An 18,400-nucleotide genomic window follows, 5' to 3' on the forward strand; every position below is an offset into this window, starting at 1 on the left:
ATATAGTTGAGGAAACCAATGTATTTAAACCAATATATAGTTGAGGAAACCAATTAATCTAAACCAATATATAGTTGAGGAAACCAATTAATCTAAACCAATATATAGTTGAGGAAACCAATTAATCTAAACCAATATATAGTTGAGGAAACCAATTAATCTAAACCAATATATAGTTGAGGAAACCAATTAATCTAAACCAATATATAGTTGAGGAAACCAATGTATCTAAACTAATATATAGTTGAGGAAACCAATTAATCTAAACCAATATATAGTTGAGGAAACCAATGTATCTAAACCAATATATAGTTGAGGAAACCAATGTATTTAAACCAATATATAGTTGAGGAAACCAATGTATCTAAACCAATATATAGTTGAGGAAACCAATGAATCTAAACCAATATATAGTTGAGGAAACCAATGTATCTCTAAACCAATATATAGTTGAGGAAACCAATTAATCTAAACCAATATATAGTTGAGGAAACCAATTAATCTAAACCAATATATAGTTGAGGAAACCAATGTATCTAAACCAATATATAGTTGAGGAAACCAATTAATCTAAACCAATATATAGTTGAGGAAACCAATGTATCTAAACCAATATATAGTTGAGGAAACCAATGAATCTAAACCAATATATAGTTGAGGAAACCAATTAATCTAAACCAATATATAGTTGAGGAAACCAATGTATCTAAACCAATATATAGTTGAGGAAACCAATTAATCTAAACCAATATATAGTTGAGGAAACCAATGTATCTAAACCAATATATAGTTGAGGAAACCAATTAATCTAAACCAATATATAGTTGAGGAAACCAATGTATCTAAACCAATATATAGTTGAGGAAACCAATGTATTTAAACCAATATATAGTTGAGGAAACCAATGTATCTAAACCAATATATAGTTGAGGAAACCAATGTATCTAAACCAATATATAGTTGAGGAAACCAATGTATTTAAACCAATATATAGTTGAGGAAACCAATGTATCTAAACCAATATATAGTTGAGGAAACCAATGTATCTAAACCAATATATAGTTGAGGAAACCAATGTATTTAAACCAATATATAGTTGAGGAAACCAATGTATCTAAACCAATATATAGTTGAGGAAACCAATGTATCTAAACCAATATATAGTTGAGGAAACCAATTAATCTAAACCAATATATAGTTGAGGAAACCAATGTATCTAAACCAATATATAGTTGAGGAAACCAATTAATCTAAACCAATATATAGTTGAGGAAACCAATGTATCTAAACCAATATATAGTTGAGGAAACCAATTAATCTAAACCAATATATAGTTGAGGAAACCAATGTATCTAAACCAATATATAGTTGAGGAAACCAATGTATCTAAACCAATATATAGTTGAGGAAACCAATTAATCTAAACCAATATATAGTTGAGGAAACCAATGTATCTAAACCAATATATAGTTGAGGAAACCAATTAATCTAAACCAATATATAGTTGAGGAAACCAATGTATCTAAACCAATATATAGTTGAGGAAACCAATGTATTTAAACCAATATATAGTTGAGGAAACCAATGTATCTAAACCAATATATAGTTGAGGAAACCAATGAATCTAAACCAATATATAGTTGAGGAAACCAATGTATCTCTAAACCAATATATAGTTGAGGAAACCAATTAATCTAAACCAATATATAGTTGAGGAAACCAATGTATCTAAACCAATATATAGTTGAGGAAACCAATTAATCTAAACCAATATATAGTTGAGGAAACCAATGTATCTAAACCAATATATAGTTGAGGAAACCAATTAATCTAAACCAATATATAGTTGAGGAAACCAATGTATCTAAACCAATATATAGTTGAGGAAACCAATTAATCTAAACCAATATATAGTTGAGGAAACCAATGTATTTAAACCAATATATAGTTGAGGAAACCAATGTATCTAAACCAATATATAGTTGAGGAAACCAATGTATCTAAACCAATATATAGTTGAGGAAACCAATGTATTTAAACCAATATATAGTTGAGGAAACCAATGTATCTAAACCAATATATAGTTGAGGAAACCAATGTATCTAAACCAATATATAGTTGAGGAAACCAATTAATCTAAACCAATATATAGTTGAGGAAACCAATGTATCTAAACCAATATATAGTTGAGGAAACCAATTAATCTAAACCAATATATAGTTGAGGAAACCAATGTATCTAAACCAATATATAGTTGAGGAAACCAATTAATCTAAACCAATATATAGTTGAGGAAACCAATGTATCTAAACCAATATATAGTTGAGGAAACCAATGTATCTAAACCAATATATAGTTGAGGAAACCAATTAATCTAAACCAATATATAGTTGAGGAAACCAATGTATCTAAACCAATATATAGTTGAGGAAACCAATTAATCTAAACCAATATATAGTTGAGGAAACCAATGTATCTAAACCAATATATAGTTGAGGAAACCAATGAATCTAAACCAATATATAGTTGAGGAAACCAATGTATCTAAACCAATATACAGTTGAGGAAACCAATTAATCTAAACCAATATATAGTTGAGGAAACCAATGTATCTAAACCAATATATAGTTGAGGAAACCAATGTATCTAAACCAATATATAGTTGAGGAAACCAATGTATTTAAACCAATATATAGTTGAGGAAACCAATGTATACCCGAGCCAACCAATGTATCTAACCAAAATATACTTGAAGAAAACAATATACAAACCAATGTATAACTGAAGAAACCAACATATACTTGAGGAAACTGATGCATCTAAACCAATATATAGTTGAGGAAACCAATGCATATTTGAGTAGCCCAATGTTTACTTGAACAAACCAGTGTATAAGTGAGCAAACCCATGTACACTTGATCAGACCGATGTATCTAAACCAGTATATATCTGGTTATACCAATGTATTATAAACCAATGCGTTTGTCATTAAACCATACATTCAACAAGTAAACCAATCCATATTCACACAATACACTTGTATTATTTCCTGAACGGCTTCCCATACCTGTCAGCTGCTCATATCACAGGTCAGAACACACACACACACACACACACACTCAGAGACCGAGAGAGAACTGTGCTCCTGTCAACTGCTCATATCACAGGTCAGAACACACACACACACACACACACACACACACTCAGAGACCGAGAGAGAACTGTGCTCCTGTCAACTGCTCATATCACAGGTCAGAACACACACACACACACACACACACACACACACAGAGACCGAGAGAGAACTGTGCTCCTGACAACTGCTCATATCACAGGTCAGAACACACACACACACACACACACTCAGAGACTGAGAGAGAACTGTGCTCCTGACAACTGCTCATATCACAGGTCAGAACACACACACACACACACACACACACACACACACACACACACACACACACACACACACACACACACACACAGAGAGAGACCGCGAGAGAACTGTGCTACTGCCAACTGCTCATATCACAGGTCAGAACACACACACACACATGCACACACACACACACACACACATACACACACACACACAATCAGAGACTGAGAGAGAACTGTGCTCCTGTCAACTGCTCATATCACAGGTCAGAACACACACACACACACACTTACACACACTCACTCACGCACACACTCACAAGTACACATGCAAACATAGTTTAACTGCCAAAGTATCTGTGTGTGTGTGTGTGTGTGTGTGTGTGTGTGTGTGTGTGTGTGTGTGTGTGTGTGTGTGTGTGTGTGTGTGTGTGTGTGTGTGTGTTCCAGCATGAAGCGAAGATCCGCTCTCTGACTGAATACATGCAGAATGTGGAACTCAAGAAAAGACAACTGGAAGAAAACTACGACTGTCTGAGCGAAGAGCTCGCTAAACTACAGGCCGCAGGTACACACACACACACACACACACAGTATATACATATACTGTATATTACATGCATACATAAATATATTTAAACCACTAGATGGCAGAAAATGGTTTGATTCAAAAGGTTAATACCACTGTGTCCATCTTAGAGATAGTCATCATATTTATAATGAAACCATAGTTTTTCCTCAAAATATTATTTATTTGGCTACTGAAAAGCCATGTACACAAAATTTATATTTTCATAACAATTGTGGATATAAAACGTTTATTTTATATTTTATTTAAACAGATAGTTTTTATATTCAATTTCAAATTCATATTAAATTTTATAAATATATTTATTTTAAAAAGAATTAATTGTTTAATCAAAATAAAATAAACAGTAAAATGGTACAAATTTTACTGTCATTTTGAACAGTTTAATTAACTATATTGTCCGCCATCATTTTTTCTCTCAAAATATTATCATCATAGTAAAATATTCTCCTTCAATCAGTGTATTGAGCGTTATATTGGTTAGTTAAATTATGAATTTTTAAAATTAACATTTTACATGTCGGCTCATATTCATATGCGTTATAAACTAAACAAACAACATTAATTTCCCACAATAAGTGTTGCTTCTTCAGTCACACAACTGATACTTTATTATCATTAATTTACATTCTCATCACAGTCAGAAAATGCTGTAAAACATGCTTTCGCAGTAATATCACACGATATAACACTGATGTTCTTGTGTGTGTGTGTGTGCAGACGGCGGTCAGGAGAACCCGGACCCGGACGAGTCTGGAAACGTGAAGGTAGTTTTTGTTTGTCAGCGTTTGATTTATTGCTGATGTGGCAGAAAGTTATCGATTCTGCTAAAGTTTATACGGTGAGGATGTTTATTAAAGCTCCAGAAGTTCTTCAGCCGAGAGCAGAGAGTGATTTTCTCTTCATCTTTTCTTCATGACCGCAGTTATTGCAAGCCGTTGCGATATGCATATCACGATATATACATTTGCGATATTTGGATATATTGTTTAGCCCATAACTGTATTTGTGTGTGTGTTATTCTCAGAAAGCAGAGGTTCAGCGTGAGCCGAAACACAAGACGCTCGGACGCCTGCGCGACGACATCAACCACAAACAGAAGATCATCGACGAGCTCAAAGAGTCAGAAACTCACTTTAACTTCAACATTAACAATCAACATCACACTTCTACTTCTATATTAAATATGTTTAATAATGTGTAAATGGAATATTTAAATAATTTACTGAATTGCTAAATATGAAAAGTAAAACGTTAAATATTTTTAACAACATATTTTATCATAAAAATATATATATTAAATGTTATGATTGTATAAATTCTTACAAATATTATCAAATATGATTAGTAATGCATAAAATATATGTAATAACCTATTGAAAATATTTTTAATATTTTTAAATTTATAATTTTTTTTATTAAATTACTAAAATATTTTTAAATATGATCAGTAATACATTAAATAACTTTAATAACATGTATAATATGTGTGTTTTCAGTGATAATCAGAGGCTGAACCTGCGTCTGGATCAGATGAGCGTCGAGTTCAGCGTTTTGAAGAACCGTGAGCGAGAGAAATCCAGACAGCTGGAGGAGCTCAGGTGAGTCTCTCTCACACACACACACACACACACACTTCAGTGAGGAGAGAATGACATCACGTCTCACACACACTGCTATATCTGCAGATATCTTCATGAACGACAGGAGCAAACCAAGCAGGACATGAAGGGTTTGGAGGAGACCGTTGTGAGTATCTACACTTTTATTCTTTTGCTTTTACTTTTTATTTTATTTTTATTATTTTATTATTAGTATTCTACACTAACAGGAACATGGTCAAGTGTGACTGAATGTTTTTGGAAACTTTATTGCATGTTATTTACAATAAAATGGAAATGTATTTTAGTTTAAATACTAAATGCAGTCTCTTCTGCTCACCAGTGCTGCATTTATATGATCATAAATACAGTAAAAAATGTGAAATATTATTATAATGTAAATCCTCTGTTTTCTATGTGAATATACAGTAAAGTGTAATTTATTCCTGTGATCAAAGCTGAATGTTCAGCATCATTACTCCAGTCTTCAGTGTCACATGATCCTTCAGAAATCACTCTAATATGATGATTTGATGCTCAGGAAACATTTATGATTATTATCAGTGTTGAAAATCATGATGCATTTTATTTTTCAGGATTCTTTGGTGAATATAAAGTTCAAAAAACAGCATTTATTTAAAATATAATCTTTTGTAACATTATAAATGTCACTTTTGATCAGTTTAACTCATCCTTGATGAATAAAAGTATTGATTTATTTTATTTATTTCTCCCAAAAAATTAAATAAAAATTCTTACTGACCTCAAACTTTTGAACGGTAGTGTTTAATGTTACAAAAGCCATTTCTATTTCAGATAAATGCTGTTCTTTTGAACTTTCTATTCATCAAAGAATCCTGAAAAATAAAATGCAAATAACTGTTTTCAACACTGATAATAATCATAAATGTTTCTTGAGCATCAAATCATCATATTAGAGTGATTTCTGAAGGATCATGTGACACTGAAGACTGGAGTAATGATGCTGAAAATTCAGCTTTGATCACAGGAATAAATTACACTTTACTATATATTCACATAGAAAACAGATGATTTACATTATAATAATATTTCACAATTTTTACTGTATTTTTTGGTTTCTATTTTTAATCAAATAAACACAGCCTTGGTGAGCAGAAGAGACTTCTTTTAAAAACATTAGAAATCTCACCGATCCAAAAGTTTTGACTGATAGTGTACTTTTATGATTTGAAGTGCACTTCTTTTTCCACAAGGGTTTCTAAAGAAGATTATGATTATGATTATGATATATGAGATGTTTGTGTTGAAAGGCTCGTGAACTGCAGACTCTCCACAATCTGAGGAAGCTGTTCGTTCAAGATCTCACGGCTCGAGTGAAACGGGTGCGTTTCTTCAAAGCTCATGGAAAATGTCATGAAAAATTTAATTATGGCTGATTTTAGCACAATAAAACTTTACAACACGTTCCTATGGAGTCCATAATGGGACATGAAGGAAAAAATGACAATGGAGGAACAATTATTTGTCAGTGCTTTACGTACGGTCACAAACTGGCCAATGCAAAAGCATTAAAATATATTTTTCCCATCACCGGCTCATTTTCCAGTAGTTAATGCTATAACTATATATATATATATATATACTATAATATATTAACTATAACATTAACAATGAGCATCACATTTGTTACAGTGTTTATTAATCTTTGCTAACATTTGTTAATAATGTCCTTATTAGTTAATAATGTCAGACTGTCTGACATTTATATTTTATTAGCCAAAAATATGCATTATCACATTAAAATTTATAATAAATTTTTGATAAATTTCAGTGCAATTTCCTGTCATGATATGTAATGTTACTGTGATATCATTCCACAAACCATGAAAGAAAATTATAATAATAAATACTAAAATTTAAACATAAAAGCGTTTATAAAAATGAATGTATTAAATTACTATTATAATTATAATACATTAAAAATATTTAATAATATATCAATTAAATATTTAAATAATTTACAAAATTACTAAATATGAAAAGTAACATTAAATATATTTAACAACATTATTATAAATATATAATATTATATATAAATATATAATTTTACATTTTATTATAAATATATAATATTATATAAAAATAATATTAAATGTTATGATTGTATACATTATTAAATTAAATTATTTAAAATATTATTAGATATGATAAGTAATGCATAAAATATATTTATAGTATTATAAATTAATATATTCTATAATACATTTTTTAATATAATAATTTTACAATTTTATAAATAATTTATTAAATTACCACCAATATTTTTAGGATTATATGAAGTTGGATTATATGAATCTGTGTGTTTCAGAGCTCTGAGTTGGATTCGGATGAAAGCTGTGGATGTTCAACACAGAAACAGAAGATCTCCTTCCTTGAGAACAATCTGGAACAGCTCACGAAAGTTCACAAACAGGTCCGTAAAGAAACGTGCCACAAATCTTCACCTGACTAGTTACATTAGAGCAGGCAGTGGTGTTCAAACTTTTTTAAAGCTATACTGTGTAATTTTTTAAGTTGATTCTTAGCAAAAAACACTTTGTTCTTTCAAAATGATATGTGCTCATTAATGTGTAATTACTTCTACCAACTAATCAAGTATTCTCGTAAGCGTAGAATCTGCCATTTAGAATACATACATATATTTTTTAATTTTAAAAGCATGCACTTGAACTTACATGCACTTTCCTGTGCTAGAGCAGTGTGTCATGATTTATTAGGTGAATGCATCATTAATATGCTAAATCTGAAGACGTTTTCAATGTTTTGTGATTTGTGGTCTCAACTCGCCTGTAATTAGTCAGTGACTTTTACCAAACTATCCTAATTATAGTAAAAGCACTTTTGTTCACTAGCCTATGGTTCAAAGGTTTGGGGTCTGTAAGATTTTTAATTCTCTTCTGCATTTATTTGATCAAAAATGCAGTAAAAACTGTAATATTATTACAATTTAATAGTAAACTGTAATTTATTTCTGTGATCAAAGCTGAATTTTCAGTATCATTACTCCAGTCTTCATGATGAGAAATCATTCTAATATGATGATTTGCTGCTCAAGAAACATTTCTTATTATTATCAATGTTGAAAACATATTATGTTTACAATAATATTACATATTTTTGTGGAAACCACCATAACCATTATTTTATGCAGAATTATTTTATTATTTGACTGTCACTTTTGATCAATTTAATGCATTGATCCTTGATGAATAAAAATATTAATTTCGTTTAAAAAAAAAAATCTTACTGACGTCAACATTTTGAAACGTTATGTACACTTTTAGTTTGTTTATTGCGAAATAACTCCCGATTGTTTCTTTGTCATCTAAGCATGGCTTCGTTTCCCAAACAAAAAATAATACGGCCACCGTAGGAGTTAAAACACCCTCGGAATGGGAGGGGCTAGAAAGTAATATTCAGTTGGTAGTCATAAACAATTTCACCGCTAGATGGGAGTAAATCCTACACAGTGTAGCTTTAGGAGCGAATTTCTTTTTTTTTCATGGGACCCATGGGACGTGACCCATAGGCTATATAGGCTTACATCCATTTACATGCAAACAAGTCAAGCCAAGCATAAGAATACTTATATAAAATGGGGCTATAAAGGCACATTTGACTTTATTCTCATTTAAAACATTAGATGGCAAAACAATTCTGCTAAGTACTTTTCTTAGAGCTGCTCTAAGCGATGTTGGGTGACGTCACTCCTTGTTGACTGTCAAACAAAACGGAGGCTAGCTCGACCCTCCCTCCTCCTCATCCCGTCCCCTCCCCCTCCCTCCCGTGCTTCCTGAAACAGTCAAGAACCATTAGGAACACCAGACTGGATTTACCCTGTCCGGCAGAAACAGAGTCTCCTGAGTGTCGGATCGGAAGCCCTTCTCCCGGCGAAGTTCTCCCACCTTTTGAACACTGTTCCGATGTAAATTCGGGACTTCGCACGTTCCTTCTCCTTTTCCCTCTTCTTTGTCATTTGTTCATCGGAGCGCCGTCTCTTTGGTCGTGTGTCGCCATATCAAGATTCTCAAGAATATACCATTTTAACGTTAGTCGTTGTCTAGGACATCTCTCCTCTAGCTAACGTCCCTCTTCATGCTTCTCCCATACCCCCACCACCCTACCCTTCATGTGCACGCGCACTAACCCCCCCCACCCCCAACCCCCAAATCATTCTCGTCAGTGATTGGCTGGAACACTGTTTGTTATGTTTCGTGGTCCAGGCTGGGCCAGTTTGTTTTTGTTGTCGTTTGTGGAGCCTGTGGTGTCTACAGAGACCGCGTGTCTTCACTGTGTGTTCAGGGGACAGGCAGAGAGTGGATAGTGAGGAGATGTTTGCTGCATGTGACAAAAAAAAGTTGGCCTATAAAACGCGTGACATCGCTTAGAGAACCTTTAACAACCGGTTTTGCTGATGCACAAGCACTGGCTGATCCTCGACGCGATCGCAACGCAATTTGATCTGGCTCCATATTAAATAGGCTACAGGGATGCTTAAAGCTGCAGTCCGTAGCTTTTTTGGGTTAAAAATTATCCAAAATAATTTTTTGATTAAGTACATCACCAGCCAGTGTTCAGAACTCTCTGCTTGCCGTAGCTCGATTCAGAACGGTGAGCTTGTAATGATGTGTTTAACTCCAGCGGTTCTGGTGGATTTCAGCGGGAAATTTGAGCATGTCTTTGCGTCATTCCATCACATCTGTCCACATAAAGAAGAGTCTCGGCTAGTCGGCGATGAGTGTGAGGATGCTGGAGATTTATAGCCTTTTCTCACAGAACTGGATATGATTAAACCGATCAATTTGATGGCGGATCTAGAAATGGTTCAAACGACAATCATCAGGAGATTCACCCGCTGTAAAACGCAAAAGATTTCAGAGCGGCTACAGAAAAAGAGACTGACACCGGCCCATGCGGAAACAAGGATAATATCGGAAGGGCATTGAATGTCACGCAATGCTGATGTTGTTAACATTAACAATTTGAGAACAAAGTATAATTTGCACGGTTTGACGTGATATGATGAGCGATCGTTAGATTTAATCGGCGCGATTTACTGCAATGCTTTTTCCCCCTTAGTTGGTCAGAGCAGAAGTGGATGTTACTTGTTCAGAACATTTTCCAGTAAAAACTCTTATGTTGGTCATATTTCCAAAAGCAGAATCTGTGATTGCGAATGCCAGGATCCACACCGACTGACAGCCACACATTCTCCTCAAAACACTGGATTCATCCGCGCTGTGCCGTGCCGAGGCACAACCCACGTCAAGTTGATAATTCCGCGAATAACTGCAATTGCAGATTTCGAACAGAGATGGCGACAAAGAGGAAAAACTGCGGTCTGCAGCTTTAATTAACCGGTTAACCATTAACGGACTGTAAGAATTTTAACCAATAGCCTACTATCTACTATCGCAGAAGTTTTTTGAGGTATCGGCAAATATCGTATCGCTGACCGAGAGAATCGTATCGTATCGTATCGTGATGAACTGTCCGATTTACACCCCATTTTTTAAGACTCGCGACCCTTGAAAACCACTGCATTAGAGAATGCACACAAAAATCTCCTATTCTTTATGATTCTCTCTCTCTGTCTCACACACACACACACACACACACACACACAGCTGGTCGGTGATAACGCAGACCTGCGCTGTGAGCTCCCGAAGCTGGAGAAGCGTCTTCGCTCGACGGCTGAGCGTGTTCGAGCGCTGGAGAACGCTCTGACCGAAGCGAAAGAAGGAGCGATGATGGACCGGCGCCGGTACCAGCAGGAGGTCGAGCGCATCAGAGACGTCATGAGGCTCAGAAACCCCTTCAGAAGAACTCACGCTGCGCTCATCGGTCAGTGCCACTCCCACAATGCACTGGGGCGACACTTGAACCTGATGAATCTCAGATCCTCAAGTGTTTTATTCACTGAATTAGCCTTATTATGCACATTCAATACATTCAAGCGCACTTCTTTCTAGTAGAATAATGATATGACATTTATATTTTATTACATTTTATTCAAATGTAATAACTATAACTATCACTGTCAAATATATAAGCAATGCATAAAATATATTTAATAACATTTATAATATTATAAATTAATATATTATTATAAATATAATATTATACAAACATAACAAATATAAATAATGCATAAAATATATTAACATAAAAATATTCTGTGAATATATTATATTAAGTGAATATATTATAATATAATATTATATTTTATAATTTTATAAATAATTTATTAAATTAATAAAGATATTATGGAATATTATAATACATTGAATACATTTAGTAATTTATTATAAATAAATAATATTCTAAATATTATGATTGTATAAATTTATTAAATTACTAAAAATATAATACAATTTTAAATTACTAAAATATTATTAAACAAGAAAAATAATACATTAAGTATATTTAATAACATTATATTATAAATATAAGTATATTACATTTTAAATAATTACTAACAATATTTTTTTTTATATAATACATGTATTTATAATATTATAATTGTTATTAAATATATTTAATGCGATTATGTATCGGATTATCAATATAATATTACTACATTTTAAAACTGTAATATGTGTAATATTATTAAATACATATAAAATGATATTACATTTTATGGTTTTATTTTTTGCCCTCAGCCAAGCCGATTCGCCCAGGACATTACCCCGCCTCCTCATCAGCCAATCACATGTTCACGCGCAGCAGAGATCAGCCAATCACATTCAGCAATGTGATGTTCAACAGCGCCAGTGAAAAACCCAAATCAACCAGTTCGACCAGCAAGTGAGTAACAGCGTTTATGACTTGTGCCTGATTGAACTCTGTTTTTACTACAGCTGTGTGTGTGTGTGTGTGTGTGTGTGTGTGTGTGTTCCTCATGTGAACAGGACGCAGTCAGCGGACGACTCACACACGGACTCCACACACACACTGAACGGTAAAGACGCTTCACACCAACACAACTGATGCTGTGCTTTATTAGCTGAACCAAATGTTATTGCTCAGAGTTAAAAATAATTTCTGCATGGGACTTGATTGAAACATCCATAGACTCGATCATGTGACGCTCATCGCCGTCGTTTTCTATAAATTAAGCATTTTATATTTAATGCAGTAAATGACTCTGCGTGCAGCAGATCCGAGCATCTTTAATGCATTATTTTGAGCACTTATTATCAGTATGTTAATGCATATTCATACTTATTTGAACAGGAAATGGCAGAGATGTGAATGATAACAGGTAAGCATGGCAGTGTGTGACTGTAGTAACTCTGTAGTAACTCTGTAGTAATTCTGTAGTAACTCTGTAGTAACTCTGTAGTAACTCTGTAGTAACTCTGACTCTGTAGTAACTCTCTGTAGTAACTCTGTAGTAACTCTGTAGTAACTCTGTAGTAACTCTGTAGTAACTCTGTAGTAACTCTGACTCTGTAGTAACTCTCTGTAGTAACTCTGTAGTAACTCTGTAGTAACTCTGTAGTAACTCTGTAGTAACTCGACATGCTGTGTAAAGCCTCTGATGATGATGGTGTGTGTTTTAGCGCTCGCTCTACGTCTGTCACTGCTGACCAATCAGAGGAAGGCATTCGTCAAGAGAAGCCCATCGCCAGCTAAACACACACACACACACAGGTAAACTGACCGAGAACTACTGAAGAGCAAATCACCTTTACCATAGTACTGTAAAAAACATTGTATTGCTATTTTTTTTTAATGCAAACACATGCACAGTAATGGACAGTATTTGTATATAAAAAAATTGTTTATTAAATTACAAAAAAAGTATTAAATATATATAATAATATATATTACATTATTAATATAATCATATTATTAAATATTATAATTTTACAAATAATTTATTAAATTACTAAAGATATTAAATATGATAAGTATAATACATTACATATATTTTTAATAGTCTTTAGTAATTTTATCAATTATAAGATTATAAAAACTTAATTTTTATTTATTATATGTAATTAAATCTATTTAATGTATTACTTACCATATTAACAAATATTCTAGTATTTTAATAAATTATTTATAAAATAAAAAAATATGTAATTATATTTATAATATATTTATTTATAATATTATAAATGTTATTAAATATTGTAATTATAATACATTGAATATATTTAATAAAATATCAACATATATTACATTACATATATATATCAATTAATTAATTTTTATTTTAATTTAAGTTATTATATTAATAAATATGACAATGCATAACAATAACATATTATTACATATATATTATAATATTCCATTTTTATATTTGTATAAATAATTACTAAAAATAATGTTAAATATGATAAGTAATATTTACCATGTTGTTTGTGTTTCTCTCCAGGCGACCTGTACTTCTGAATTCTCTTCTCTGTATATTTATATATGCATGTTGCCTGCAGTTCCAGTGATGAACATGAACCCGTCACACACACACTCGTCACACACACACTGGCAGAATCTGTCGAGCTGCATGATGAAGAGCTTTCATTCTCAGATCATTTCAGGAACTGATGGTTTTCTATGAGAGGGTTTTGCTGAACGGTGAGATTACAGGGCAACAGATGCTTAAACTATTACCCATAATCCCTCAGTCTTTCTATATATTAGTACCAATAGTCATTTATCTTTTCTAACCAATAATAATTACTAGTGATCATTATTTTTTAAAGGGCCAGTGTCCTTATATAAGAGAATTAAAATCCAATGATAAATGAGGAAATTCAAATGAGCAAATATACTAATGAAAAACTAAACAAAAAATGTGATAAAAGTCCGCGTTCCCCACGAGCCGACTGTGTGACGCTGTTCGTCACCGTCTACATTAGTGTGAGGTTATGATGAAATATTTGTATGTAGCTGTTACTATTTTTATACTCATATTTAAATGACAGAGTAGTTTTTGTTGCGATTTGTATGCATTATTTATGTTATCAGTATCGTTATATATAAAGAAAACAACTTTATTAGCTTTTATTTAGTTAAATTACTTCTACCTATAATAAACTCTAGAGAGTATTGAAGCTCGTTTCCGCCACGCTATTAATTAAAAAGGTAATGGCGACTTTTTCTCCCACAGTTTTGAGTTTGAATCTCCTCACATTTCTGAGAAGAAAGGTCAGAATTATTGTGAGATATAAAGTTGCAATTGCCCTTTTAATTTTAACCTGAAGCAGAAACAAGCTTCCGTAAGAGAGACGCGACATTAGATATTTAAGTGTAAAAGTCAGATAATAAAAGAGTAAATATATCTAGTCAATTCTAAGTAGATCAGATTGTTCATAGAAACAGGATTTCATACATCATAAATGGAGTTGAGGAATTATTATCTTTACATTTGATAAATTCAGATGTGTGAGAAACAACACAAACACATGCAGACACACTCTCTCTCTCACACACACACACACACACACACACACACACACACACACACACACACACTCATGCACATGTACACACAAACACATGCAGACACACTCACACACACACTCACGCGCACACACAAACACATGCACTCACACACCCACACAAGCATGCACTTTCACACACACACACACACACACACACACACACACACACTCATGCACTTTCTCACACACACACACACACACACACTCAAACACATGAACACACACTCAAACACATCCACTTGCACTCACACACACACACAGGTGCACTCACACACACACACACACACACAGGTGCATGCACTTTCTCAAACACACACACACACACACACACACACACACACACACACACACACAAACACATGAACACACACAAGCACGCACACACACACAAGCATGCACTCTCACACACACACACACACACACACTCAAACACATCCACTTGCACTCACACACACACAAGCATGCACTCTCACACACACACACACACACACACACACACACAAGCATGCACTCACACACACACACAGGTGCATGCACTTTCTCAAACACACACACAAACACATGAACACACACAAGCACGCGCACACACACACAAGCATGCACTCGCACTCACACACAAGCATGCACTCTCACACACACACACACACACAAGCATGCACACACACACACACACACACACAAGCATGCACTTTCTTACACACACACACACACACACACTCGCACTCGCATGCACTGTCTCACACACACACACACACACACACACACAAGCATGCACTCACACACACACACACACACACACACACACACACACACACACACTCGTGATCAGACAGTCACATCAGTCAGTGTGAACTCTGATGAAATACTGACACATTCATCTGTGTGTGTGTGTGTGTGTGTGTGTGTGTGTGTGTGTGTGTGTGTGTATGGTCAGGTTGCTTTGAGTCTGACCTTTGACCTGTCGACACGTCCTGATCTGCCAGTCAGGGTAAGAGAGTCAGGTTATGAGAAAAACAGGTTTTTGACACCAGTGATTTCAGCCATTCTGCTCTTTAACTGAATCTCGTGTAGTAAGCCGTGCAGCCAGGAACAGGTTGATGAGATAATGCATTCATAAAGATATAATGCATAACAATATTCATAAACATGGGCCGCTTTCTAACCGTCTTACCGTCAGCTGGGCAAACACAGATCTGGAAGATCTCATGCGGTTTGTTTAAAGAGATTCTGTGCATCATCTTGCTCAGTGCGAATAACGGCACATGATGGACTCGAGGATTTGTGTAATAATTGACCTTTTTGTGTTTGCTTTTTGTAGTGCATGATGGACATGTAGAAAAACTTTCCTTTAAAAATGTTTCAATAAAGAGAATATGATTCATGAACGTCAGTGTTTTCTGAATGTACACTCTTAAAAATATACGCTCTTTACTGGCATCAGTGGATCCGTTAACAACCTTTAACATCCATAGACAGTTCTTTACCGTGGAAAAAGCTTCTTTAGATTATTAAAATGTTCTTGACTCTAAGAAAACGATTCTTTTTGTTATTTGACGCTGTGAAAACTCCTTTCTGGAGCAGATAAATATGAAAAAAGTAGGGCTGTCAAACGATTAATCGCGATTAATCGCATCCAAAATAAAAGTTTGTTTTTACATAATATATGTGTGTGTATGGAGTATAATTATTTTCTATATATAAATACACTCACATGCATATATATTTAAGAAAAATGTGTTATTTATATATAAAATATTTATATATAATATAAATTATATATAATATAAATATATATACACAGTATATACATGCAAATATTTCTTAAATATATACATGCATGTGTGTGTATTTATATATAGAAAATAATTATACACCGTACACACACATATATTATGTAAAAACAAACTTTTATTTTGGATGCGATTAATCGCGATCAATCGTTTGACAGCCCTAGAAAAAAGTATATAATGATCAAGTGTTCCCCAAAAATATAAGATCAAAAATGTGTGAATGTCATTCATTAGATCAAGTTTCCATATCTACATCCAGGGCCTAAAATGAACATTCGCCAAGAGACAGATGAGAGTAAAAAATCAGTGTTGGCAAATATATTTATCGGTGTCATTCGCCAGTTGGCCGGTAATATTTGTATGAATTATGAGTGTGAACACTGAATTAAACTCTTTCACGTCGTCTTGTGCTTGAAAATGCCTGAATTAACGAGTATCCTCATAATCATTGTCTGTTTTGTCTTAGTCAACATAAACAGTTGAGAAAGTAAATGCACGTGTATCAGTCTATTGGATCCGTGCGTGCATTCGCTCTTAAAGTGACAGCAGCCTAATAAACCTGCGTCTGTGTCTTTAATGTTAAAGGCCCCCTGAAATCAAAAGTTTTTTAGCATTTAGTATGAATATGTTCTTCTTAAGGTTATGAATAAGATGGTGTGTTCCAAAACAATGACGAAATTTGCATTTAGGAGATAAAAGCATTCAAAAATGGGACATCACCGCTTCTCATCACATCTTCTGTCCAATCAAATGCTCTCAAGAATCTGAAGCTCCGCCCCCTCTACTATAAACACCACCTGACCAAAGCGACCGTTGACACATCAGAGCATTATGTGTTGGAGTGTGTGTTCGGTTGCTCAAACGCTTGAGTTTTATTCCGTTTTCTATCTTTATGTTGATTGAGAATGAAATGAATGAATCCTCTACTATTGAATCGAGCGTATCATCGGCGCTGGGATTCGCTTCCATGGAGCTGTCAGTCTGTGAGGGAAACTAAACACTATTGGCTATTTGAAAAGGGGGAGGAGCCATTCAATATGTCCCGCCTTATCTTCCTGTTTCAGAGGAAATTACGCCAACGCATCAAACAAAGCTGTGCGACCCAAGACACTTCAGACTACAAGAGAGAAAATCACTCACTGCTCTTGGCTGAATAACTTTTGTAACTTTAATAAGGATTAATCCATGTTTAAATTATACAGTGAAGACTATGCAGTGTTATTTTACATTTGATTATTATATTTCTGTACCTGAACCTTCAGAATTTCCACTGGTATCTAAAATGTTGGTGTCATAACTGCCCGTTTCATGGCTGATAAAAAATAATTATGGCTGGGAAATGGCAAAAAAGTGGCACAAAGTTAGTTTTAGGCCCTGATATCTATCGCTGCAAATAAGGAAAACATTCAAATAACAGTAGGACACAAATAGAAATAATAAAATCTGTCTAATAGAGCGATAAAGGGCCATTTCGGCACGTGTCAATGTGTAAGCAAGTCTACAAGAGCGTCTGGCTGCCAACCAGAGGGATCGATTTAATCT

General features: G+C 33.9%; 1 protein-coding gene across 2 annotated transcripts in view; it reads left to right on the forward strand.

Moving 5' to 3' along the window:
- Positions 1-18,400, forward strand: part of kif5ab (kinesin family member 5A, b) — a 581,587-nt gene that overhangs the window by 37,495 nt on the left and 525,692 nt on the right. The window contains exons 17-28 of one of the 2 annotated variants that reach the window (XM_079883524.1): positions 3,832-3,949; positions 4,691-4,737; positions 4,998-5,092; positions 5,470-5,571; positions 5,659-5,719; positions 6,864-6,935; positions 7,922-8,026; positions 11,241-11,457; positions 12,276-12,420; positions 12,525-12,574; positions 12,850-12,877; positions 13,179-13,329. In XM_079883524.1, coding sequence (XP_079739650.1) covers positions 3,832-3,949; positions 4,691-4,737; positions 4,998-5,092; positions 5,470-5,571; positions 5,659-5,719; positions 6,864-6,935; positions 7,922-8,026; positions 11,241-11,457; positions 12,276-12,420; positions 12,525-12,574; positions 12,850-12,877; positions 13,179-13,251 — 1,113 coding nt within the window. In that variant the 3' untranslated portion in view covers positions 13,252-13,329. Of the gene's footprint in view, positions 1-3,831; positions 3,950-4,690; positions 4,738-4,997; positions 5,093-5,469; positions 5,572-5,658; positions 5,720-6,863; positions 6,936-7,921; positions 8,027-11,240; positions 11,458-12,275; positions 12,433-12,524; positions 12,575-12,849; positions 12,878-13,178; positions 13,330-18,400 lie in introns of those variants that run through there. The other variant, XM_079883525.1, reaches the window with a different exon arrangement.

The sequence above is a fragment of the Squalius cephalus genome (genome assembly GCF_949319135.1).
Source record: "Squalius cephalus genome assembly, chromosome: 10".
Taxonomy (NCBI): Eukaryota; Metazoa; Chordata; class Actinopteri; order Cypriniformes; family Leuciscidae; genus Squalius; species Squalius cephalus.